This window comes from Electrophorus electricus, chromosome 19 (assembly GCF_013358815.1).
Source record: "Electrophorus electricus isolate fEleEle1 chromosome 19, fEleEle1.pri, whole genome shotgun sequence".
Lineage (NCBI taxonomy): Eukaryota > Metazoa > Chordata > Actinopteri > Gymnotiformes > Gymnotidae > Electrophorus > Electrophorus electricus.
The window spans coordinates 11,674,406-11,699,124 of NC_049553.1; the positions used below are offsets into that span (position 1 = coordinate 11,674,406).

The 24,719-nt window shown below is 37.7% G+C and overlaps 1 protein-coding gene across 6 annotated transcripts in view; it reads left to right on the forward strand.

The window, feature by feature from the left end:
* LOC113568372 overlaps positions 1–23,647 on the forward strand; it is a 32,472-nt gene extending 8,825 nt beyond the window's left edge. For 2 of the 6 annotated variants that reach the window (XM_035536667.1, XM_035536666.1), the window contains exons 5-26: positions 33–308; positions 1,416–1,835; positions 1,950–2,384; positions 3,047–3,478; positions 6,129–6,560; positions 8,445–8,876; positions 9,013–9,282; positions 9,401–9,652; positions 11,408–11,653; positions 16,485–16,742; positions 17,161–17,460; positions 17,792–18,061; positions 18,176–18,250; positions 18,345–18,403; positions 18,510–18,631; positions 19,753–19,817; positions 20,279–20,490; positions 21,184–21,434; positions 21,516–21,632; positions 22,175–22,322; positions 22,748–22,795; positions 22,917–23,647. In XM_035536667.1, the coding sequence (XP_035392560.1) occupies positions 33–308; positions 1,416–1,835; positions 1,950–2,384; positions 3,047–3,478; positions 6,129–6,560; positions 8,445–8,876; positions 9,013–9,282; positions 9,401–9,652; positions 11,408–11,653; positions 16,485–16,742; positions 17,161–17,460; positions 17,792–18,061; positions 18,176–18,250; positions 18,345–18,403; positions 18,510–18,631; positions 19,753–19,817; positions 20,279–20,490; positions 21,184–21,434; positions 21,516–21,632; positions 22,175–22,322; positions 22,748–22,795; positions 22,917–23,230 (5,434 nt within the window). In that variant the 3' untranslated portion in view covers positions 23,231–23,647. Of the gene's footprint in view, positions 1–32; positions 309–1,415; positions 1,836–1,949; positions 2,385–3,046; positions 3,479–6,128; positions 6,561–8,444; positions 8,877–9,012; positions 9,283–9,400; positions 9,653–11,407; positions 11,654–16,484; positions 16,743–17,160; positions 17,461–17,791; positions 18,062–18,175; positions 18,251–18,344; positions 18,404–18,509; positions 18,632–19,752; positions 19,818–20,278; positions 20,491–21,183; positions 21,435–21,515; positions 21,633–22,120; positions 22,323–22,747; positions 22,796–22,916 lie in introns of those variants that run through there. The other 4 variants (XM_035536671.1, XM_035536668.1, XM_035536669.1 and 1 more) reach the window with 4 other exon arrangements.
* Positions 23,648–24,719: the final 1,072 nt, after the last annotated feature.

The following is a 24,719-nucleotide window of genomic DNA, read 5'->3' on the forward strand; positions in this document are numbered from 1 at the left end:
AATATTCTTAACAGATTCTGTTTATTTCATAGGTTGTCTTCCTCTTCAATGCAATGCCAGATATGGATGATGGCACTTCAAGAATCAAAGACAGATTTTGAGAGCTTGCTGAGATTATTTGGCTTTGAAATGCATCTTTCAGCACAAAACCAAAGTGACAGTAATACATTTCACAATGCTTGCATTGTGTTGAATGGGAAGAGACAAAACAAAGTCAAATTATGCCTGCATTTGAATACACAGAAAAAGATAGCAAACTCCCTGCTAAAAAACATTTTTGGAAGTTTGCACAACATTGCAGACATCAGGTATGATGATTGACATACTCTGTCATACATATCTCCAACAATTGAGCAGTGTGTGGGCTTGGAGGTTAGCATGTTTGCTTTTCAGTACTATAGTCTTGGGTTTGGATCTCTGGTATGAGTGTGTGTGTGAGAGAGAGAGAGAGAGAGAGAGAGAGAGAGAGAAAGAAAGAGAGAGAGAGAGAGAGAGAGAGAGAGAGAGAGAGAGAGAATGAGAATGACTGACTTAATGCTTGCATGCCAAGTGATGGATGGTGCTCTTTCCTGGGTGTTATCTCTCCTTCCTGTGCCCAATGCTGCCCCTCAGGGTGCTGTGGTTTCCAGTTGAGAATACAATGTGTGCAACTGGCTGCTGTGTTGACTAGATATAAAAGCACTGTGCAGTTTGATGATTGTAAAGTGTCCTTGGGTATTGAGAAAGGTGCTATATCAGTATAACTTCATATCATTACACAATGGACTGTTTATTGGCATCACTTAATAACATGTAGGCCTATACAAGAGTCTGTAATGTGGAGAGATCACAAGGCGGATGCAAACGCTGAGATAAGCAGGATTTATTAGGGGCAAATCCAGAATTAGTCATAAACACAGTCCAGGGTTGTAGAGCCAACATGGACAGTCCTGGAAAATATAGTAAACACACACACAGCAACAGAAAATGGAAGCAGGCTAGAATGAACAACACGACTTGCATAAGGGGGGTATGCACAAATACCATGACAAGCAAGCATGACAAAGGCTAGGATAGCAAATACGAGCAGCAAAAAACACGACAGGGCTTAGAACAAACAGAGGCTTGGAATCACAACTACAAATAATGAACACAACAGAGGCATGGATTAACAATGACCAGAAACAACACCAAAGAAACACATAGTTTAAATACATGTACTAATGAGAGTTAACAAGACACAGGTGTTACAGATGAAAGGTGGGGAAACTTAAATGAGTGGCGGAACAGCAAAGAAGCAAAGCAAAATAAAAAGACATGACAGGGTAACCATTATGACAGGATAATAGGGAGGGGCCAGATGTGATACAGTCACTGAAATGATACTGAGTGGGCTTTTATAGACTTCATTATGTAAACAATCTAACCCTTTTTAGGATCATTTCTCCTGATTATCCAAGAAGAACTTCTGATACATGGAATTCTGAAGTTGATTCCTTTCATCTAGATCTCTTCTTGCAAGGAGCTCTACATGATAAGGAAACAGGGCAAATGTGTGTGCGACATCTGCTGTCAGTGAACAGGCATTTATGCTCGCGTTCTCCTCCTGACCAAAGCAATTTTATATGTACACTTTACCTTCATGCCAAACAGATGGGAGTTTTGGCAGAGTTGCAGCCAGTGTTCCAAGCATGGCCTTCTTATTGGGTTCTGGACCTCTCAAAAAGGAATACTTCATACCTTGTAGAATTACTAAAATTGCAAAAAGTAAAAAAAATCGTTGAACTTTGGCTGTCAAAAGAAGAGTGTGAAATAAGGGTTTTTCTCCAGTGTCTACCTTATGTATCTCAACTGAGGTGAGATGAGATGAATGGCACCTACATGAACAATTTGGAGAACAATAAAAATGTTTTATTGCTATGTGCTTTACTTGCCTAAAATATAATTACTTTTTTGCCTTTTTATATTAGGTTCAATGACTATATTCACATTCAGGAAGATGATACAAAGGCAGCAGTGAAGCTCCTTGTAGATCTTTTCATTTGTGCATCAGAAAGTGGAGATGATCAAACCCTGAAAATGCTGTCTGCAGTTTGCTCCTACTCAAGCTTCCCATTCACTGCTAACATGGAAGAAATCCAGAGTGTCTTCTTGTGGGATTTGTTCTCCTACATAAGGGACTATGAATCTAAGAATGAAGGGAAAAGTGTCCTTCCTACACTTCTTCCAGTATTTCAGTCAGTTCCTGCTGTGTGGATAGTGGATCTTTCAAAAGAAACTCCTGTTATTCTCCATGTATTAAAACATCAGGTGGTGAAGAAACCTATTGAACTCAGTCATTGGTCAGATGAGGCTGATAAAGTAGATGCCCTCCTTCAGTGCTTGCCCCATGTGTCACAGCTCAGGTGAGCATGCCAGTTATATTTTATTGGGATGTGTTAATAAAACTCAAACCATTTCAGAAGTTTACTCTTTTGGCACTGTAATGATTGTGTTTAGTACACAAATTCAAGTCCAAATGCCAGTCCATGTATTCATCTAATTGTCTTTCAGCTTGTCAGAGGAAGAACAAGTTATCTCATTCCCATTAACAAGAGACTTCCAGGTCAATTGGGTGTCTAAGTTGTCACAACTAATCATCTTGGCCTAAATTAACCTAGCCCAATATTGTTTCCCTTAGCTGGCAAACACAGCTTCATGGTGTGCTGTTTCATATAGTAATACAACATAATACCTAATATAAAAGCTTTAAACCTAATATAATGAATATTTACATTGTATTTTAATAAATGTTTACAATGTATTACAAATGTTTGGACTCCACTTCTGAAGGCTTTAGATGGACTGAAAAGGGAATGGAAATGACAAAACGTGGCATGATTTGGCTCTTTTGGTCTGGGGTCTGTTCATGTAATCGATTGGTGACTAATATCAAAGACCTCTGGCATGCACATAAAGATATATTGGATCAAGATTGGGATTGCATAATAATTTCAGCATTTTGCTTAATTTTGGTTGTTATTGATAGCTAACTATAATAATTATTTTGGGGGTATTGTTTTCACAGCCTCAGGTACTCTGCCAATGATCACAGTTTTGCCAGAGGTGAAGCTGTTCGTTTCATTATGAGACTTTTCCTTTATGCGTCAGAGAGTGGAGATCATGGGACCCTGAAAATGCTCTCTTCAGTTTGTTCCTACTCGACCTTCCCCTTTGCTGTTGACATGGGGGAGATTCAGAGTGTTTTCTTGTTGGACTTGTATTCTTGTGTGATGGAGTATGAGTCTCAAACAGAAAAAAGTGTCCTACCAGCATTGCTGCCCATTTATCAGACTGCTCCTGCTGTGTGGGTACTAGACCTCTCAAAAGGAGTGACGTCTTTGCTGCATCAGACCATGCAGCTCCAAAAAGTAAAGAAACCAATAGACCTCTTGGTTTCTTCAGACCGAAGAGACCTCGTTGATTTTCTGCAGTGTCTGCCATGTGTGGCCCAACTCAGGTGAGTATTATGCACATCATCATTACCTTTTGCTGATTGTTACCTTTTTCCCCATTTTTAATTATTTCTTATTTTCTAAGTTACATCAAAACATGGACAGTTATGTATAATTCATTTACTTTTGTTATGACATAGTAAGTTATATTTATAACTTAAATATATCTTATATTTATATGTTTTTTAAAAGACCCAAGTTCATTTTGCAATAGGTCAAAACAAGTAAATAAATAAATAGATAATAAACCAAACATATCAGATAAAGTGTAGCAAATATGCATAATTAATGAATTAATAATAATAATAAACAAAACAAGAAAAGGAAAGAACTGAAATCAGAGGGGTAGAACTTTTGTGCAAGGCAGAGAACTGTTTAGCTGTGGTGCTAACTCAGCTAAGACTAGCCTGTCCAAAGAGCTAATGGAGGTAGCATAACTACCAGACAGTGGCCTGAAAGGGCAGCGCGTCCTATATTATTATATAGACTAATAATAATAGGCTCATTGACTTCACAGGTGTCAATTCGAGAGCGTATCCTAAATGTAGCTTTGTAGGAATCTAAAGTTGGCTGATTAGCACCAATTACTGTTGGCAAACGGGACTAATTCTGATTTTACTAACGATGCAAAAACAAAAATTCGACTATGTTGACAGAGTAGTGGAAAGCAAATTAAACAAGTTATGACACACTAACACTAGATACAAGACAGACAGGAGAGGTAGCGAGCGATATTATTCCTAGGTTCACTCATACATATTCATGCTTGTTTGTTTTGTCTACAACTTTGGTGGGGTGTTCAAAAAAAAAGAAAAAATGGAATAAAACAACTTGGTAGTGATATTTGGTTATGGGATGTATGTCTTTTAAAGTATAACAGGTGGGATCCCTTACCCTAATTCACCTCAGCCCTTTGGTCCAAATATTTATAGGGTGCAGACATTCTTATAAACAATATAAAGCACACAATTGTATATAATAGTTACATTTTATCAAGAAACTCACTGTCTCTAAGTGTCTCTGAGTGAGTGACTTGGAGGGACAGAGAAAGATAGAGAACATGAAAATTACACACGCGTTGTACTAGTTTTAATGATTCAAATATCTTCCTCTCTCTATTATACTTGAGATGAGGTGGTAGTCACTAAGTAATACAAGTATAAAGGTTAATATGCAAACAGTAGAATAATAAGGTTCAGGCATAAATATAATAATTTCATGAACGACTGAAATAACAAGGCATAAGAAAAGCTGACAAATTTAGACAGAATGGATTTCATAACAGTTCAGTGATGATAGCTAGTAAGATTTCACTTAGAATTGAGTGTGCTGAGACTGTTATGTATATAACAATGCATTGTTAGGCATACATGGATAATAACTCCAGATGGGAGAGTCTGTTATAGTCACCAAGGGGTGCTGTGAATTCATAGTCCTTACAATAAAATAAATCTTATTACGTACTTTGGATTCCAAAAGCCAGAGTCTGGTCTCGTTGTGATGCTCGCAAGATGGCCTTTCATATAGATAAGGTCAAATTCCAGTAGCCCACCAAGAATATGATCTTTATAAGTTTTCTTGATCTGTGTATTCCAGGTTTTGAAGTCATCCTGTAATTCTAAGCATGGGTACTTTTAAGTTCTTTTAGGTCCTCAGGCCGGATCTGGAGTCATGAAGTTTTGGGCCATGTGTCCTTGCAGAGTAATAAACCTTTATTACAGAGTGGGTTTGAAGACCTGAGAATGGAATGGAGTGCCCTTTTTTGTATAGCCAAAAGAGTACTGGTGTTTGCAAAGGAGGTCTCTCAGAGTAGGTGTTATAAATTGCCTGGGGTGAAGGTCCAGTAGGGCAGAGACTGGTATTCCAGAGCATATTAATAAGGAAACCTTCTGTGAGGGGTGTTGGGGTTACCTTAGGGTTAACTGCAGGAGCAGGGGCTGCAGCCTTGACACTATCTATGTCTATAACAAAGCTTTTATATAGATCTTCAGTCTTCCGAAGTTCACGTCACTCTACTATGGTGCTCCCTTTATTGACTTCCAGTAGCTGCACTCATCAGATTTAAAACCTTGATGCTTGCCTACAATGCCAAAAATGGACTAATCCTTCCAAACATGATGTCAGTGGTCAAAGCCTGATCCATACCTCGAGTACTTCGAATCTCAAGTAGGGCTCGGCTTGAAAAACCATGCTTCAAATCTCATGGAAGGCAAGCATCGAGACTATTCTCTGTCCTGGATCCTAGATGGTGGAATGAACTGCTTGCTGTCCGGACAGCAGAGTCCATGCAGTCTTCAAACGCAGACTGAAGACCCATCTATTTGTGGAATATTTAAATGACCACTCACCCTGCTCCTATGTTGACTAACAACCTCTAGTACTTATTGTTTATTGCACATATCATTGTCTAAGATAGAGCTTAGATATTTTGTACTTATAGGCATCAGCATTGATCCCTGCATTTCAATAGTATTCTAGTTCATTGGTATATTGGACTCTAACCTACTCTACTTGCTAGGATGTATTCTATAAGTAAAAAGCACTTTTGTTAGTCACTCTGGATAAGAGCATCTGTTAAATGCCGTAAATGTTGATTTGAGGTAAATAAATAATTAAAATTATTTCTAATTATTTTTATTCATTTTCCCTAATCAGATTAGAACAACTGTTGGATGGAAAAGATTCTGACACAGAAGTTGCTGTTGATGTCATTTTGGAACTGTTCCTTTGTGCATTGGAGAAAGGAGAGGCCACGTTAAGAATGCTCGCTTCAGTTTGCTGCTACTCAACCTTTCCCTTTGCTGATGATGCAGGGGAGATTCAGAGTGTCTTCTTGTTGGACTTACACTCCAAAATGAGAGAGATTGATTCTCAAACAGGAAAAAGTGTCCTGCCTGCATTGCTGCCCATTTATCAGACTGCTCCTGCTGTGTGGGTACTAGACCTCTCAAAAGGAGTGACGTCTTTGCTGCATCAGACCATGCAGCTCCAAGCAGTGAAGAGACCAGTGGAGCTAAGAGGCTGGTCTCATAACAAGATGTCCTTGAAGTTCTTTCTTCAGTGTCTACCTTTTGTGTCACAACTCAGGTTAGTGTTTTGTAGCAGTCTATAATTACATTTTATGTTATATTTGATGATATAGTAAACCTGTTTGCCACACTTTTCACACTAGTTCAATATTAAAAAAAAAAAAAAAAAAAAAAGAAAACCAGTGCTAACAAATATCCTCTTGAACATACACTATGGAATTGTACGTTGTAATTACAACGTACAACTACTAAATTGTATCATTGAAGAATAATATTGAAAATCTTTTTATAATCTTTTTGAATTATATTTTAAGTATATAGTAGAGATTGATGACACATAAATTGACCAAAGAGAACAGAAAGGTAAAAGAAGAAAATAATATATGATTAAGTTATGCGTATACAGTTATAGTAAATTAATGTTAATTTAATTAATTAACTAAAATTTAAAATTAATTTAAAAAATTAATTTAAAAGATTCAGTGATAAAAACACAGTGCCTTAAACAAATCTATCTATGTTCCTAGTGTTGAATAATCATTGCTTTATATTATGTGAATATATAGGGCTCTATTTTTTTTCATGCAAGTGTAGTGTAATGGTATAACACCCGCAGTGCTACTATTTTGATTGTATATTCCTGTTTCATCTTGGCTTTCCATTAATTCAGTACTGAGCTTTATGTGACCTCAGACCCCACTCATCTCATGACAAGTCCAGTATTAACTACTATATAAGAATAAAGACAAACAAACAAACAAACATCTTGCCCTACATATAGATTGTAGCCCAAAAAAAAGATTTTAATGGTTAGCTATTTGAGACAGGATGCATAATTGAACAATGTTTATTAAAGGTAGTTTGACAGACATGGTCATTACAACAGTCCAGGGTTAAATAGTAGACACACAGACACACATTTTTTAAAAAAAAAGACAAGGACAGAAGGAAAGCAAGTAAGGAGGTAAATACTGACAAATGAAGATAGGAAAAGGAGCTATATATAGACAGGTGAAATCAATGAAGAGTGGGGATAACATGACACAAGGCAGGGCGGAGACTAGATGAAACACAAATAAAAACCCACATGGTGCTAATGCCATAGGAACTTCAACACCAGAGAAGATAAACCTTTAATTAAGGCATTATTCAGACAGATTACATTTTCAATTATTACTGCTTATGTTACACTTCTGTGTTGGTAAAGACCAATAATCAATTTCACCATAAAGCACTTTCCTAGCAAACAAGTCAAACAAAACACAATAGAAGCAATGGTGTGTGTGTATTGTAAAAATGAAACCTATGCTGCAAATGCAGGTAAAAAGAGTACTGCACTATGATTAGTTTTTTCAATTTTAGAATGTGGTATTGTAACGTTGAAGGGTTAAACAGGATGCGGGGACGAGGAACGTCAAACAAAAACATACGTTTTAATATATATATATAGCGTTCATGACTCCACACAAACACATTACTTTGATCAAACACCGACAACTTCAACGATACGACATGAGACTTATATACACGCATGACAATTACACACAACAAGGATCAGGTGAATGACATGAGAGGGCGTGGCAATACAGACACACACACATATATTTGAGAGGGGCGGGGCCGTACCATGACAGGTATATTCTTTCCATGCCATATTTTATTGCTTTAGAGCTGATTTTGTAACATCCCTTAACAGTTTCTCCTTTCTACATGGGCCTATATATTTTCTTTCCTCCACATGCACAGTGTTTTCATTTCTATGCCCCCACATAGGTGTCCCATGTTTCCACTTAGTCCCATGAACTGTGCCTAGTTTCTACCTCATCATGCCCTGTATAAAACCTATTCTGATGTAACCACTACTGTTTTTGTGTTGTTTTTTTTGCCTTGTGTGTTACCTGTGATTTTAAACTGACCTAGCATTGATTTTCTGTTGATGCAGATTTAATGACTTGAGCCTCGTCTTGAAAAATGACATAAACGGAGCAGTGAAAATCCTAGTGGAACTTTTGATTTTGGCATCAGAAGGTGGAGATGAAATCCTGAAAATGTTTTTGGGGGTGTGCTCATACTCGACCTTCCCCTTTGCTGATGATACTGGGGAGATTCAGAGTGTTTTCTTGTTGGACTTGTATTCTTGTGTGATGGAGTATGAGTCTCAAACAGGAAAAAGTGTCCTACCTGCATTGCTGCCCATTTATCAGACTGCTCCTGCTGTGTGGGTACTAGACCTCTCAAAAGGAGTGACGTCTTTGCTGCATCAGACCATGCAACTCCAAGCAGTGAAGAGACCAGTGGAGCTAAGAGGCTGGTCAGCTGATGAGAGTGAGTTGAGGAACATTCTGGAATGTGCGCCTCATGTGTTGCAGCTCAAGTAAGAATGCTTAAGAACACTCACCCTTGACACCAATGTTATATTCTCTTAAATAGGCATGAAAACATACTGGTAGTATAGGTTTTATTATTTTCTTTACTGATTTACAAACCTTCTTTGTTTCTGGCCCATCTAGTTGCAGTGAGCATTTTTTTCAGACTTTATGTGAGGTCCTTTCTGCTAGCCAGGACTGGAACCCTGAGAAGGTTGCAGGGCTTCTAAAAACACTGAACTTCTCTGTAACATTAATGGAAATGTTACCCAAGCGCATTTGCCAGGCAGTGGGTTTGGTGCTCGGCTGGACAAGTCTAGAAAAAAGCCTCTCTGTCACTCTAATTCCACAAAGTGTCTCATGCCAAGGAATCTGTGTTCTATTTTCAAAGTTGACCAGGCTTCAGAAATTAAGGTGTGATTACTTTTTTGTTGTTTTTTGTTTTTTTTATTTTGCAGTTGAAGTGAGACAATTTACTGGTTACTGTAATTACTTGATAATGTAATATATTTACTTCATGTTCTGTATATAGGATGAATGAATATGCAGCACTGAAGGTTTCAAAGATGGTAAGTCTGAGGAGTCAAAGATCAGTTACTATTGAAGAGCTTTCCCTGGTGTCCAACAATCCATATCCAAGTGGAAGGAGGATGTGTAAGATGATCCACAGTTTGGCGTCAATCTTGAGAATTTGGACTGTAAGATGCTTGGATCTTACTGAAAGCCATCTGGAAGGTCATTTCCTTATCTTGCTGTTGTGTTTGGATAGACCCTTCTCTATCAGGTCAGTGCAAAGTTTGAATACTGGAAAGATGCTGATGAGTCTAAACTGCAAAGTTTCAACCATAAACCATTTCAATAGATTTTTAATTGCAGCTGTGGACAAACTGTGTTACATGTCTTTCACTACTGCAGGGGCCTTGAAAGGGCCTTTCAGGGCCTTGACAAAGTTTTCATACCCCTTGAACTTTTCCACATTTTTTTCATGTTACACCTACAAACATAAATGTATTTAATTGGGATTTTATGTGATAAACCAACACAAAGTAGCAAGTAATTTTGAAGTGAAAAGAAAATGATACATGGCTTTCAATTTTTTTAATAAATAAAAATCTGGATAGTGTAGCATGCATTGGTATTATTCAGCCCCCCTGACTCAATACTTTGTGGGACCACCTTTCTCTGCAATTACAGCTGCAAGTCTTTTGTGGTATGTCTCTACCAGCTTTGCACATCCACAGGCTGAAATGTTTACCCATTCTTCTTTGCAAAATGGCTCAAGCTCAGTCAGATTGGATGGAGAGCATTTGTGAACAGCAATTTTCAAGTCTTGCCACAGATTCTCAATGGGATTTAGGTCTGGACTTTGACTAGGCCATTCTAACACATGAATGTGTTTTGATCTAAACCATTCCATTGTAGCTCTGGCTCTGTATTTAAGGTCATTGTCCTGCTGGAAAGTGAACCTCTGCCCCAGTCTCAAGTCTTTTGTAGCCTCTAACAGGTTTTCCTCCAGGATTACCCTGTATTTAGCTCCATCCATCTTCTCATCAACTCTGACCAGCTTCCCTGACCCTGCTGAAGAAAAGCATCCCCAGAGCATGATGCTGCCACCACCATGTTTAAAGGTGGGGACGGTGTGTTCACTGTGATGTTCAGTGTTAGTTTTCCACCACACATAACATTTTGCATTTAGGCCAAAAAGTTCAACTTGGGTCTTATCTGACCAGAGCACCTTCTTCCACATGTTTGCTGTGTCCCCTACATGGCTTGTGGCAAACTGTGAACGAGACTTCTTATGGCTTGCTTTTAAAAATGGCTTTCTTCTTGCCACTCTTCCATAAAGGTCAGATTTGTAGCGTACATGTCTAATAGTTGTCCTGTGGACAGATTGTCCCACCTGAGCTGTGGATCTCTACAGCTCCTACAGAGTGACCATCGGCCTCTTGGCTGCTTCTCTAAGTAGCGCTCTCCTTGCCTGCACTGTCAATTTAGGTGGATAGCCATGTTAATAAATTACACAAAGGTGGACTCTATTTGGTGACCTTTGAAGGCAATTGGTCACACTGGATGTTATTTAGGGGTATCAGAGTACAGGGGGCTGAATACAAATGCATGCTACACTTTCCAGATTTTTATTTATTAAAACATTTGAAAACCATGTATCATTTTCTTTTCACTTCACAATTACTTGCTACTTTGTGTTGGTTTATCACATAAAATCTCAATAAAATACATTTAAGTTTGTTGGTGTAACATGAAAAAATGTGGAAAAGTTCAAGGGTTATGAATACTTTTTCAGTGCCCTGTACTTAGAGTATGATTGTCTTACAGTCTTTTTTAAAATTGTTTTTAAACATATTTTTTAATTACAGTTCTGATTTAGATGTGTCCATCAGTACTATGTAACAATAATGTTCCTTTTCCTTGTTGTATCTTAAGCGTTTTCTATTTATTTTATTTATCTGTTTTCATGCGTTGGCTGTTTTGATTTGTTTGTTTGCTTACTTATTGCATCTGCTTTCCTGTGGTCTGGCAGAATGTCTGATGAAAATGTGCACCAGCTAGCTGAGATTGTTTATGAAGCCCAGGATGACATCCTTACTCAGTCCTTTTTAGAAAAGGTTAGTGGAGACCTGAGCTCTTCCAGCTTCCCATGGAACATACTACACTATCTGCTTCAGAAGTCCAAAATACCTTTGACAGTGGACCCTCAGAAGAATAGATTTGCCACTATAAACATTCAGCATCTTCTCCCATTGCTGCACAGGATTCATTTCAATGGGTAAGTAAGAAAAGGAATAAGTAAAGTTACAATATGATATAGGTTTAACAACATAAACTTGCAGGCAAACTTAAGTCAGGCAGCAATTTACTTCAGATATGAAAGATATAACTGCCTCCACACTTCTTCAAATGAGTGGTGGTGTAATGATACTGTCCTGCAAAAAAACATTGTCAGTTTGAAATTTCCTGTGTGGTATTCCAGAAAGCAAACCTTAACTCTGAATTGACCTGACTTGACTTGGTATATCCGGAGTAATCAGTACCAGGACAGCTGGTTAGAATGTTAGAGACCAGTGAGTCAACACTGAGTAGACTGAACTGTAGAGCTTTTTATTCCACAATCTGATCTTGAAGTTATATATGCAGACTATTAACATATTTTAATTGTAACACAGCAATGTTACCAAAAGAATGATGTTCAAAAATGTGAGTGAGCCAATAGATGAGTTGCAGAACTGTATAGCCTAAAGCCTATTTAATAAACATGTGTAACCTGTTTTGCTGGTTCCTGACCATTTCATTTCGGTTGATTGTAATGACAATTTATGACAATGACAATGACCGTTTAACCCAAGTCTAATTAAACAGCATTGATAGCAAATAAAACAAACATTTTTAGACATAATTCAAAATATTAATGGCTTTTACTTATAGCTTCTCCATTTCTGTAGTGACCTGCATGCGATGTTGGTCTCATAGCTGAGTTTCTCTCTGGAGATTTCAGGAAGCAGGCTAATTTTAACCTACTTCTGTTTTTTGAATATGAGGATTTTGAGTAGCGTACATCAAGTTATTATTCATTAGAAGTTCAAAATAGACAGTCGATGTCAGACACCCATCAGTATCTCCCCTGTCACAGCACACAGTCCCACCAATCACCACACTCTCATCAGATCTGCTTCTCCTGATTATTAACTATTGTCACCTATTTCTGATTATCAGTCTGTATTTAAACTTTTTGTCCCTCTCATTCTTTGTGACATATTGCCATGGTTGTTGCAGGCATACTGATTATTATCAATGTAAATCTCTGGCTATTAACCCCTAAATGAAAATAACAAAAGGTCTGTACAAACATTAAAAATCAAATTACATGCTATCTACAATTCATTAAAACAAATTTGGCAACATACATTTCCTAATAAAATAGCCTTAGAATAGTATAACCGTTCTTTAAAATACATAGTATTTTATAATAAAAAATGTACATAGATCTACACATGGCCAGAGTTGTAAGTTGTAATTCTGCATGAAAGGCAAAATATCTAAAAAAATAAAATAAAATGTTTTAACTGTGTAAAAAAAAAAAAGGGTACACAATTTCATAAAACAAAGTCAGGATATTAGATGATTTTTACAGACCTTTTGTGAATTGGTAGGGACATTGAATATTCACATTATTACGACCTGGATATAGCCTCTGGATTGCAACAGGAAGAAGAGATGGAGAGACGGGCAATAGGGTTAATGGAGAGGATATTTTATTCAGGAGCTGATAACACCAAAACAACAAACAAAAATAACTAGAACCACAAGAAGCAGATAACTTTCATTTCAAGAAAATAAAACACAATAACCTGCCATGCAGAAACAAATTCCCAAAAGAACAAAATAAATGGCACCAACTCCCTACTTCACAATAACTACACAATGATTATACACAACTATTCACAACAGAAACCGAATTCAGTAAGAGGCAAGCAGTGATCACAAAACGGTTCAACAGAGCCAAGGCCACAATACTATAGTCAAAGTACAATCACAATTTATGAACAGAATGCAACCTTCACAATCAAAATCATACAATCAGAACAAAAAACAGACACTCGCTCAGCCACAACCACAAAAGCATGAATTCACAGTCACGAACCAACAGCGCACATAATTGAAAAGCAAGAGGAAGCTCTGTCCTCTCTTCTTCCTATCCAGTTGTGAGTTGAAGCAGCCAACAGGAGCAAAGGTCATAATTAGGGAAGACTTGGTACAGTGTAGCACAGATGGAAGCAGCAGGTCCTGGTAGAAGGCAGAGGACCTGGAATAGAGGAAGCACACACAAACAACACAAGCTGAAGATAACTTACCCACCCATGGTTGTAACAACATGATATGAAACATGGAAGTAAAAACCTTGAGGGAAGCTGGGAGCTCACCCAAGCAGATGACAGGGGTTTAGAAAAGGTGTGAGAAAAGGCCCAGCTACATCTAAAGAAAAACAAATATGAGGCTCACGAGATTTACCTGGCCCAGGATGAAACCAGAGTCTGCACAAGTCAAGGACATCACCACAGCACTACAAGTGAAGTGCATCTGATAGAAACAAATAACTCTAAGACAAAATAACTGATAGAGAAGAGAACACTCCTTCAGAAAAGATAGACATGAGGGAAGACTGTCCTTCTTAGAATAGATGAGGAAAACAACAGAAGAATCTTGTACTTGCTTAAAGTACGTTACACACACCAAACCTTAACACAGACTGGCCTTTGTGATGCTGTTATATAGGGTGGGGCCATATATATATATATATAGTTAATGTATGTGTCTATGTATATGGGTCACATTTCCTCAAGTTCTTCATCATCCTTTCCTTCCTATGGATGTTTCCATGACTTGGGATTGCCACATCTATTACCACTGTTTTCTGCATGTTATCTACTAGTCAGTTCACTCGCTTGTTTGCCAGAAATAGAGGTCCCACGGGATCTTAGCTTTGTTGTTTTAATCACTGTCTGTGGCTTGTGGTGAAAATCAGATCTAGCGGATCTGGATTGATTGGAGCTGATGGTTCAGGGTGCCAACAAGGACAGCCGTCCAGGTCTGAATCTGTAACAGACTTGGTACACTGCAGACTAGGATTACTGTCTTTTCTACATTTAGGCTGTGAACCTGTTTTTTGTGCCTTTGCCTCTGACCCACATTTTGTATGCCTTCCAACTGACTTTTTTATTAACTTCCAGGTCCATTAACTTATATTTCAGTATTTCTCATTTCATAGAAAAACTACCTTTTTCAGGGAAGTCATACCTGTTCACCCACAAGTCAAATTGGTCAAGTGACTCACGACCATAATTTTTGAACATAAACATTACATTTGGATAATGACATTGTTCTAACATGATTTTTTCCCAATTTACTGTTGCTGTTGCCCATTTTTAGGTCTCTTATACTGTTAAATGTCCCCCGGGTCACCCGGAATCCCATATATTCCTGTCGGACCTCTTGTTCCTGTACTTCAGATTTTCTGTACTTCACCTGATACTTGTCAACCCAAGTGTTGGTTTTCCCAAAGCCTTTTAGATTTCCCTGAAATCTATATTTTGGATATCCCCAATATCCATGTTATCCTTGAGATCCTAGATATCTATATCCTTGATACAGAATTGTTGTAGATCTCATACCTTTTAAGTTGGGTTGTTGTTGAGGAAGCACCCAAACCCAGGTCCTTCAACGGTTTGTTGTCAACCAGATGAAGTAACAGCCTTCAGGGTATTAGGCACTATACCCCCTGAGGTTCCTGTGCTGTCCTCAATCACAGGGTCCCATCTGGGGTGGCAGGTTTTGTTGTGGAACTCTCCAATCCTATAATAAAAATGAGTCAGACACCAATGGTATAGCAAAAGCAAATCTTATTTATTATTTGTCTCAGCCTGAGGGTATCTGAGTTACACACACACACACACACACACACACACACACACACACACAACACTCTCTCTCTCTCACACACACACACACACAACACTCTCTCTCTCTCTTACACACACACACAACACTCTCTCTCTCTCACACACACACTCACACACACACACACACACACACACAAACACACACACACACACACACACAAACACACACACACACAAGGCGTCTACTTCTTTATACTACTCTTGGCCCTCTCAAGTTGCACTCCCTTTCTACCAAAAAAGCAGTTGTTTTACTCCCTGCCAACATATCTGCCCTGCAACAGAGCATTTTACTGAGAAACCAAATTAGCAGATTATACTAGATATAGTTGTTGTGATGTTCTAGCAATGTGCACAGAGTCTGGAGGATAAGGAACTGTCTGAGCCACGTTCTTGTAGCACAAAAAAAGCAATGTAATTTTTTCATTACAGGTTCCCCCAACTTGGAATTGCTCACATGCCCTCTTAAATGTGCCACTTTATTATATTTCTCAGTGTAACGTTGTCGCTGGCCCAAGTGCCGATGGGCGTGGAGCAGGACGCACAGACTCCCTCGATGATGTGAAACATTTATTAACATAAAACATGAAGAACGGTGGCATTCACACACAACATTAACGACAGACATGACTTATACATTTAACTAAACACAGGCTACAGTAACATTTAACAATGACTACATACGCATTTTACATACATCAGCAAATAAACAATGACCAACGGTGAGGCACGCACTGATGGGGGTTTAAATAGACAGACACACATTAACACGTAACCCCATACAGGTGCATGCCTTCACGGGGGTGTGGCTACAAACATGGGTGAACCCCCCTGCACGCGGCAGGCCATACCACGTGACTTGTTGGGGGAGCGTCCCGTGACACTCAGTGTATACTTCTCCTGCCAGCATCCAGCCACTAGGTTCTGGATTGTCTCAGGGGCAGTCTTTGCATAATCTACATTCTACATCTTTGTACAAGATACATCTTGGGTCTTGACTGGTATGGATGCAACCCCTGCTTTGATTTTTTTTTTTTTTTTTTTTGGAGGAGCCAAAAAATACTGTTTAGATAATAGAGAAAAAACTTTCTTGTTGCGTAAAAAATATGCAACAGATTAAAATCAGTACTAATCTTATATTTGCAGAACCGACTCCCAGTTTGTGAGGAATGCTCTAAAGGAGATATTTGCAAGTCGTGCTGGCCACCTGGTGACAAGTTTAGTGAGAACATCAGACAACTGGATTAATCTAAATAAGCAAGAATTGGACAGTCATGACTGTACAGCTCTGCGCTTTGCCCTCCATTACAGTGATGATGTCAGGCTTAACCTCTCAGAAACAGCTATTCCAAAGGAAGAAACTGAAAGTATCCTTATACTTATGCACAGAGTGTCTAACCTCAGGTTGTATTTTCATCTGTATTTGAGTCAAAATATGCTTTATTTCAATTTATTTTATTGCATACACATTGAAATTCCTACTATGAAGTACCACCATTACCTTTCAATGCTCTATCTTGTTTAAACAAGCACATCTATGTTTCTAATTTCTAACTTTAGAAATTAGTCATTTTTGTTGTGGGAAAACTTCATCATGTCTGGAATAGCCTTGCGTATGTAATTTAACTCTCACTTATTTACAAACATTTTAAAATAGTTTGTATTAGGCATCTTCCAACTCTTACCCAGTTTAATGACTTATAGTAGTGATTAGTGATTTAATTAAAACACCTCTTGTTAAAGGATGTCCCTTGGATTGACTAATTTATGTATTCAATGTTCATTGCAATAAAGATTACATTTGCATACTTTTCTGGTATAGAGTCGACAGGCATTTGCTGGTGGACCTTCTTCATGCCTGTTTTGTTTCACGGGAGCAGAGGAGGGTTACCACGAGTCTCATGATGGCAATACAAAACAAACTGGATTTCTCCTACCCCTCCACAGTCAGTCAGCTTGAAGAAAGCAACAGGGAACCAATGGTTCTCAGTGTTACAGACTGCAAGTCGATCTCATCTGCCATTCAGTTATCAGCCTGTGCAGACTTGATTATGTTTGATTGTCAGGCTGATGACTGTGCACTGGAACAACTGTTTCCTGCTCTAAGTCACATGCGTCTCAGGTGAGATAATCTTTGTGTAAGTAAAACTGGAGTAACTGGACTAACACCGACCATGCTGGTGTCCTGGAGTACCATGGTGCAATGACAATAGAACCACATACTATGTAGCAAGGACAATAGAAGGTGCAGTTAAAGAGTACTAAACTGACCCACATTCTTATTTTACCTCTTACTGGAATTGCCATAATGGTGCTTGAAATGTGGAAATTGAAAATATGAAAGTATTAATTGGAAAAGTATGTACTAAGTTAACTGACGGGAGAAGTGTTTGTCAGAAATCTGTCTTGCGCAATTATTTGACTCAGAAATGTGTTCTCTGTTCCTCTCTCAGACTTGGCAAGCCTCAGCTTCTTCAGCTCATTTTGCTGATTCAGTGTGTTGGGGAAAGAGATTCTTGGAACAGAGCCAAAGCTCTCTCCATAGCCCTTGGAAAAGAAGTAGACCTCAGTCACACCCCTCTGGACTATCTTTCCTGTAAATCACTGGGGTTGGTCCTGGAGAATTCTGAGGATCTTACTCATCTCAACCTCAGCCACTGCCAACTCACTGATGACTGTCTCGACTTGTTGCTCCCACATCTTCACAAAGTGCAGCTCCTTGAGTAAGTTTAGCAGATACAGGGCAAAATATTTGCAAGCAAAACTATTAGTGGACTATTATGGATGTATATTTAGACCACACCTTAATCCCTGTCATTTCTTTTTTTTAAAAACAGTCTAAGCAACAATAACATTACTGATTATGGAGCACTGAGCCTACAGAAAATTCTAACTAAGACACAGACTATACAGTGAGTACACTGTTCTTCACTGGTGTTGAATGGTGGTTGCTATGATAGTTTAAATACAATGGTCACTGATTGATGCTCTATGCTTTCCCCACAGCATTTTCAATAACTTGAATACAGACATGAGGCTTTTCATTAAGAACCTGCACTATCAAGGTATGAAGCTCAGTAGTACCAATACCATCAACTTAACAAATGAATGAAAGGGCATACCAAACTTTTGTTTGAGGTTTTTCAAACTTTTGGTTTGCTCTCTTCATAGAAACACAACATAACTCACCCACATATGTGCAGTCAGAGAAAGAAGATTTTTCAAAGTGTCCATTTACAAATGATTCTGAGTCTGTATTTGTGATGAAAGCACTATCTGAGATCTTCACTAAGGTATAGTATATGAAAATGCTAAATCTTCACCATTTAACATTTTGAAATACATTTTTGAATAGTACAAAGTTATTCATATTGTTTAAGCATATTCCCTTAGAAGTAGGGCTGGATGATAAAAAAATTATTTTCATATCAGTTGATATCAATATATATCACAATATAAATCAAATCACTATTTCTGTCAAGATTAAAGGTTCCTTTTTATTCCTAAGTGAGATGTAAAGGTGTATGGTTAATTTTGAGTTAAATATTATTTATTTTCTGTCAGAGTTTGAACATGGAAAATGTACTCTAGAACATTTTACAACTGTATTTCACATAAATAGGTATATATAATAAACAAGTCTTAATTCTGACCAGTCAAAAGCTTTTAGTGTTACAGGAGAACACATACAAAATGGATAACTAATTTTATGGTCGATTCCAAATAAATACAATAGGTAATACAAATTTTTAAGTCTCAGTTCTGACCATTCAAAAGATTTCCAGGAGAACACACTTTTTATGTTTAACTCCAAATAAAAAAAACAAAATCTTTAATTCTCAAATTCTGAAATCTTAAAACTTTCAAGTTTTACAGGAGAACACAGTAAATTCTTTAGTCAGTTCCAATTAAATAAAGTAGGTATTAATACAAAATAAAATCTTAAAACTTAGGTTCACAGTTTTAAACTGTTGGGTAACAAACCTACAAATATATAGACAATATAGACAAAAATAAACATTTTGTATATATCCTCAATACAAATTCAAGCTGCTTTCAGATACAAACAAAATTGACAGTCAGTCAGTTATGGTCAACTTATGCTCCAAGGCAAAAAAAAAGGCACAAGAAATTCCCATTTGTGCAGTACGGTCTCTCGGTCCTGCCAGTGTTTTGCTGAGAGAAATGTTTACGGCCAGGGAGTTGGTAACAGGTGTCAATTACTTTAATCAGCCCCTTAAATAAGACATTTTTAAATGCTTACTGGTACTTAATAGCCATGTCACTTAATTTGAGGAAAAGTTATTTCAAAATAATGATCTTTATTGTTTTATCACCCAGTCCTACTTAGAAGTATTATCATTGCTGTTGTCTTTTCAGAGCAAAATATATTATTTTCTATTATTGTACACAGAGAATAACTACAGTAGCCAAGTTTGACCCTGAGATATATGTTCATGATGACCACATAGTCTACAGGTAATGCAATATAATACTTCAGTTCCGATGCCTTAATATGGGCAAAATGTACATTTAGAACACTGAAGATGTTTCCTAAGTAGATCTTTGCACCATCTATGAAACACCCTCCATTCACGCACCCCCCCCCCCCCCCCAATCCCCCACACCGATTCACATTCTTGATCTGAACTTGCATTTTCTTGGTCTTGACTCAGTCTCATGTCATGTTTCACACCGCTATTGGACTTGGACTTGATTGGTCGAGCTCTTGGTCTAGCCTAAGGTGGTCTTCAACATTTTGAAATATATTTTGCTTGGGACATTTATGTATGTAACTAATGTGAAAACCTCTGGCTCTTACCTTTGCCTGTTAAAGTAGCGGTTTGCCTCACATCAGAATTTGGTATCATGCATTCAACATAGTAGTGCCCTATTTTGGGGCACTATTAGTTCTTAAATCTTTTTTCTCGAAATTACAGATTTGAGTGTGAAATGGGTGGTGAGTTCCAATGCAGAGCAACTGAGCTGATATTTGGCATGAAGGGAAGAGGATGTGTTGAGTACAGAGTGGTCAACTGGGACATGCATTATTTTTCCAAACACATCTATAAACCGGATGGACCACTTTATGACATACAAACTCTTGTAGGAGAAATGTACCTACTTCACCTCCCACACTGTGAAACAGAAGGTAAGACACCAAGGAATGTTAACTACATCAGTACATTTGACAATGCAGGCTTGTTTTAACCACAATTCCTTTAATATACATAACCTAGTTTTGTAAGGGGGCCCCACCCCAAGGTAGGGTTGAACCCAGGGCTCCAAGCTGGGAGAACAGAGCAAACTGGGTAAGCCACTACTTTATTTGAAGTGCAACACAGCCAAAGAGCTTTAAACAAAGAAAGAAAGAAAGAAACAGACAGACAGACAGACAGAGACAGAGAGAGAGAGAAATAAAGAAATAAAAAAAAAATTAAAATTAAAAAACCAGCCACTAGCACTAGCTTTAGTAACTAGAGAGAATTCTTCCAAGGAGAAAACCTTGTAACTAGACATAATTTCTCCAAGGAGAAAACCAAAGATGGGGTTAGAATCGGTGCTCTCAAGCAATCTGGTATTAACCATATCAACCTATTTTTCAAGCTTCATAAAATGCAATGAGGCAACAAGACAATAATAGGTTCTCATTTAAAAGTATCTTATCAAATTTTCAAGCCTTTGATCAATTTCAGAATCCTCCAGGCTTTAGTAGCAATAAGGTCAGGTTTCTTCAGTAGTAAGGTCTCATATTTCTGCAGTTGAACTTCTCTCTCACACTGCCAAAAAAGTTAAAAGTGGGGGGCAGTAAAAGTGTTCGTTTCATCCCTTTGTCTCATAACAGCTGATGGTTTGGAAGACGTTTTTGTGGCTCATATACATGAAGGCAGCATGCAGATCCTGACCCCAGTGAAGATGACATGCACTCATGTGACTGTACGCATTAGTGGTCTCTCTTCTTATGGGAAAGTTCGCAGAAAAGGATCTATGACTCGTTATGTCCGAGGCCAAGTTCTGCTTTTCCTTGATCAGATCAGTAAAAATGAACAGAGAATCTGGGTGTTTCTGCTGTCCAAACATGTTTCACCTATTGAGGTAATTCAGTGCAACTTCCAGCATTCAGACATATTGTTTGTCTGTCTCCCTAGCATTACTTAACCTTTTCAGTCTTCATAGGTAAAGAAACAGCAAAAGGAGTATACACCCATCAACACAACTTCTTACTGCATTCTAAGACAAAAGGGGAAGTATTGCTTGACTTCTAATCTCCAAAATTGCAAGGTTCAGCCCAAGGTATGGTCAGACAAATTAATATTAGTTCAAAGCTTTTAACTCAAAAGTGCAAATGTATAATTTATTAAATCAACTTTGGCTGTGTTTGCTCTTTTGAAAAGCTGGCAGCCCTATCTGTAACCTTCTATATGGCCGCTGTGGATTGCAAGCATTTTGGCATTGTTAGTTTGCAAACATAAATTAATCATTCTAATTTAGTTACAATTTTTAAATAGTTTAAGCCTTTTCTCCATTGGTTCCACAAAAGGAACAAAATGGCTGAACTTAGGTTTTGCAGTGCTGTACAATGTGAAGGGATGTAATGTAGAAGTAGGAAGTTCAGCACCAACACATGCTTATTTTTGCCCCTCTAAAAGTTCAGTTCTAGTTATAGGCATGGGGGGTGGGGGGTCATGCCCCCCAATAATTCCTTCTCACACTACTCATATAATGTGTTAGGTTGGGTGGTGTGAGCATTGTTAAAATTAAACCTGTGCTACTGGTTCTAGTTATGTTTCAGGTGTGGCCTACAGGAGTCTTCTGCTCTCTTGACTTTCTTCTAGACATACACTTTCCATGATGCTGGTGATGCAGACTACCACCACTCAGCATTCGAGATGTTCATTGGCAGTGAAGTGTCTGAACTCCAAATGAAGGTTCAAGAGAAAGGGAACAAGTTAAGAGCCAGATGGACTCGCCGAGTGATTCTCAGTAAGAGCACTTGAGTTGATATTTCTTATATAATGAGGGAACACCTGTCAAGTTAAGAACAATAAAAATGGAAGAGCAGGTACATGTCATTTATATGATAATGGAACTTTATTTTGAGAACCACTAAGTAGATTAAAGTTGTATAATGAGAATTTCAACCAACGCATTGTTTAAAGATTAGATTGTGTATCAGATATGCTTTATGAATGCACCTTCATGTCGTCATATTAAACATAATATGATCTTTATTTTATTCCAATAACGTATCTAATTATTCCAATCATCTTTATATTTTATTCCAAAAACATGACCATTATTAGGAGCTTTTGTTGGACAGTATAACATTTCAAGTGTCTTTTTGATTTGAAATGAAGACTGATGAAGCACTGCTTGTAATCTTCATCTCTTACTTTCTGTAACTTTAGATAATTATGCAAACAAAATCAAAACCGAAGAGGGAGCAAATACGAAAGGTAAGCAGCAACTAGGTTACTGAAACAACAAGTAAAAGAGGAATTAGGATAGCAAAAAATTACTTGAGAAACTGATAAACATGCAGTCTCCTGTTTCTGATTCTAATGTTCTGGTTCCTAGAAAATGTTCTCCTAACAGAAAAAACATGGAAGTTATCTTTGTGTAATTTGTTGGAGGAGCTCTCTGAAGACAATGTGAAGAAGCTGAGGCATTTAATGAGGAATACTACAGACCCTGATTCCATACCAACAGGTAAACTCGAAAAAAAGGATACGCAGGACCTTGTAGATCTTATAGTACAGACCTGGGGTTTCAAAAGGTCTGTCTATCTCACCAAAAAGTTTATGAACAAGTTGCCACGCAATGATTATGCTGTGACATCCATACTGAACCCTTATTTGAGACAGTTTGGGATGTTACTTTTTGATGAGTAACATGAGTTACTTGATTAAAATGGATGTTTTCAGAATTTGAATTTCAGGAGAAATCCATGTCTCAGGTATACATCTAATGTAAACTACTGTAATTAAAAATATTTATTTTGTATGTAGAATGTACATTTATATCTGGAATATGTCATCTATTACTATCTATCTGTTATAGGTTATTGTTATACTTGAACCACATTCGGTGGCCTTTTATGTGTATACATGTTATATTGCCATATTGCACAAGCTCTATTGCTGATCACATGGCTTAAAACAAATTGACAACTTTCTGTAAATATACAATGTATAACCTTAACTTTTTCATACTATAAAAGCTTGCAATTATTTTATCATTGCTGTTTTACTGAATTATTTTGGTTGTAATCATAAAACTGACAGTAAATAAACTCAATTGTATGTCTATCATTCTTGCCATGCCCTGTGTGTTTGCCGCATCTTGCTAGGGAAGGTTTTTGTGTCTTACTTTTACAATATGAGCTTTTTAAGAAATGCTCCCACTCGCATGCATTCAGTCTACAAGTAGTACTGTATAACTTGTTAGTGGTCCCTCTCAACAACTGGCTCATGAAGCAAATTATACACACTCACTCAAGTACAGACTTGTCATCATATTTGTTATTTATATAGTGCATTTACGACATATAAAATCCCTGTTTTGTACTACATATCCCTAAACATGTGTATTAAAACTTATAATACTACTCCACAAGCATGTCTGTTTATGTACAGTTACATTGTCAGATCAATAATTGGAGCGTTGCAGTACTCAAAACTGCATTGAAGACAGGCAATGTTACAAAGGTGATGTGCCAGTGCCAGTCATGAGCACCTATGGCATGAGCACTGATCATGATGGTGTTCACAGGTGATTTGCTGTAGTCTCAGAAGTGACTTACACCTTTTCAAACAAATGGTATTCACTCAGATGATGTAGACAGGTCACTTGCTTTGAATGGTCACCTACTGAGTGAGGGTGGGCAATGTGAAAAAACAACAGACCCCTACTGCACTCTAGCCATTATAGCTATAACATTGTAGAGTGCATGTTTCTGAGCCCGTTTGGTGCAGTTTATGAAGTCATATATATATTTCTTCATGGATAACCTGATCTGTAACACTTTTGGAAATCATGGAAAGGAAGAGGCTTACTTTAGCTGCAGGTCATGATGAGCAGGAAGCTGAGAGTTTCTAGCAAGGACTCTGGGGAAGAGGACACCTAGTGGAAATAGTTTGTAGCTCCTGACTACATTTGTGTGTCTGCTTTTGTACCTTGTCTTTTAAGACCCTGGTGAATCAGGAAATGTAGAGAATGACTGACATTTAATACCTAGCATCCACATACATATTATAAACCCCCAAAATAAAAGGCACATTTTTTCTACATTAGATGTTCCCCAACCTAAATGATGGAAAAATCCTGGATGTGAATAAATGTCTTGGCTCAATTGTGTACTTCAATTTAAATCCTGAATTA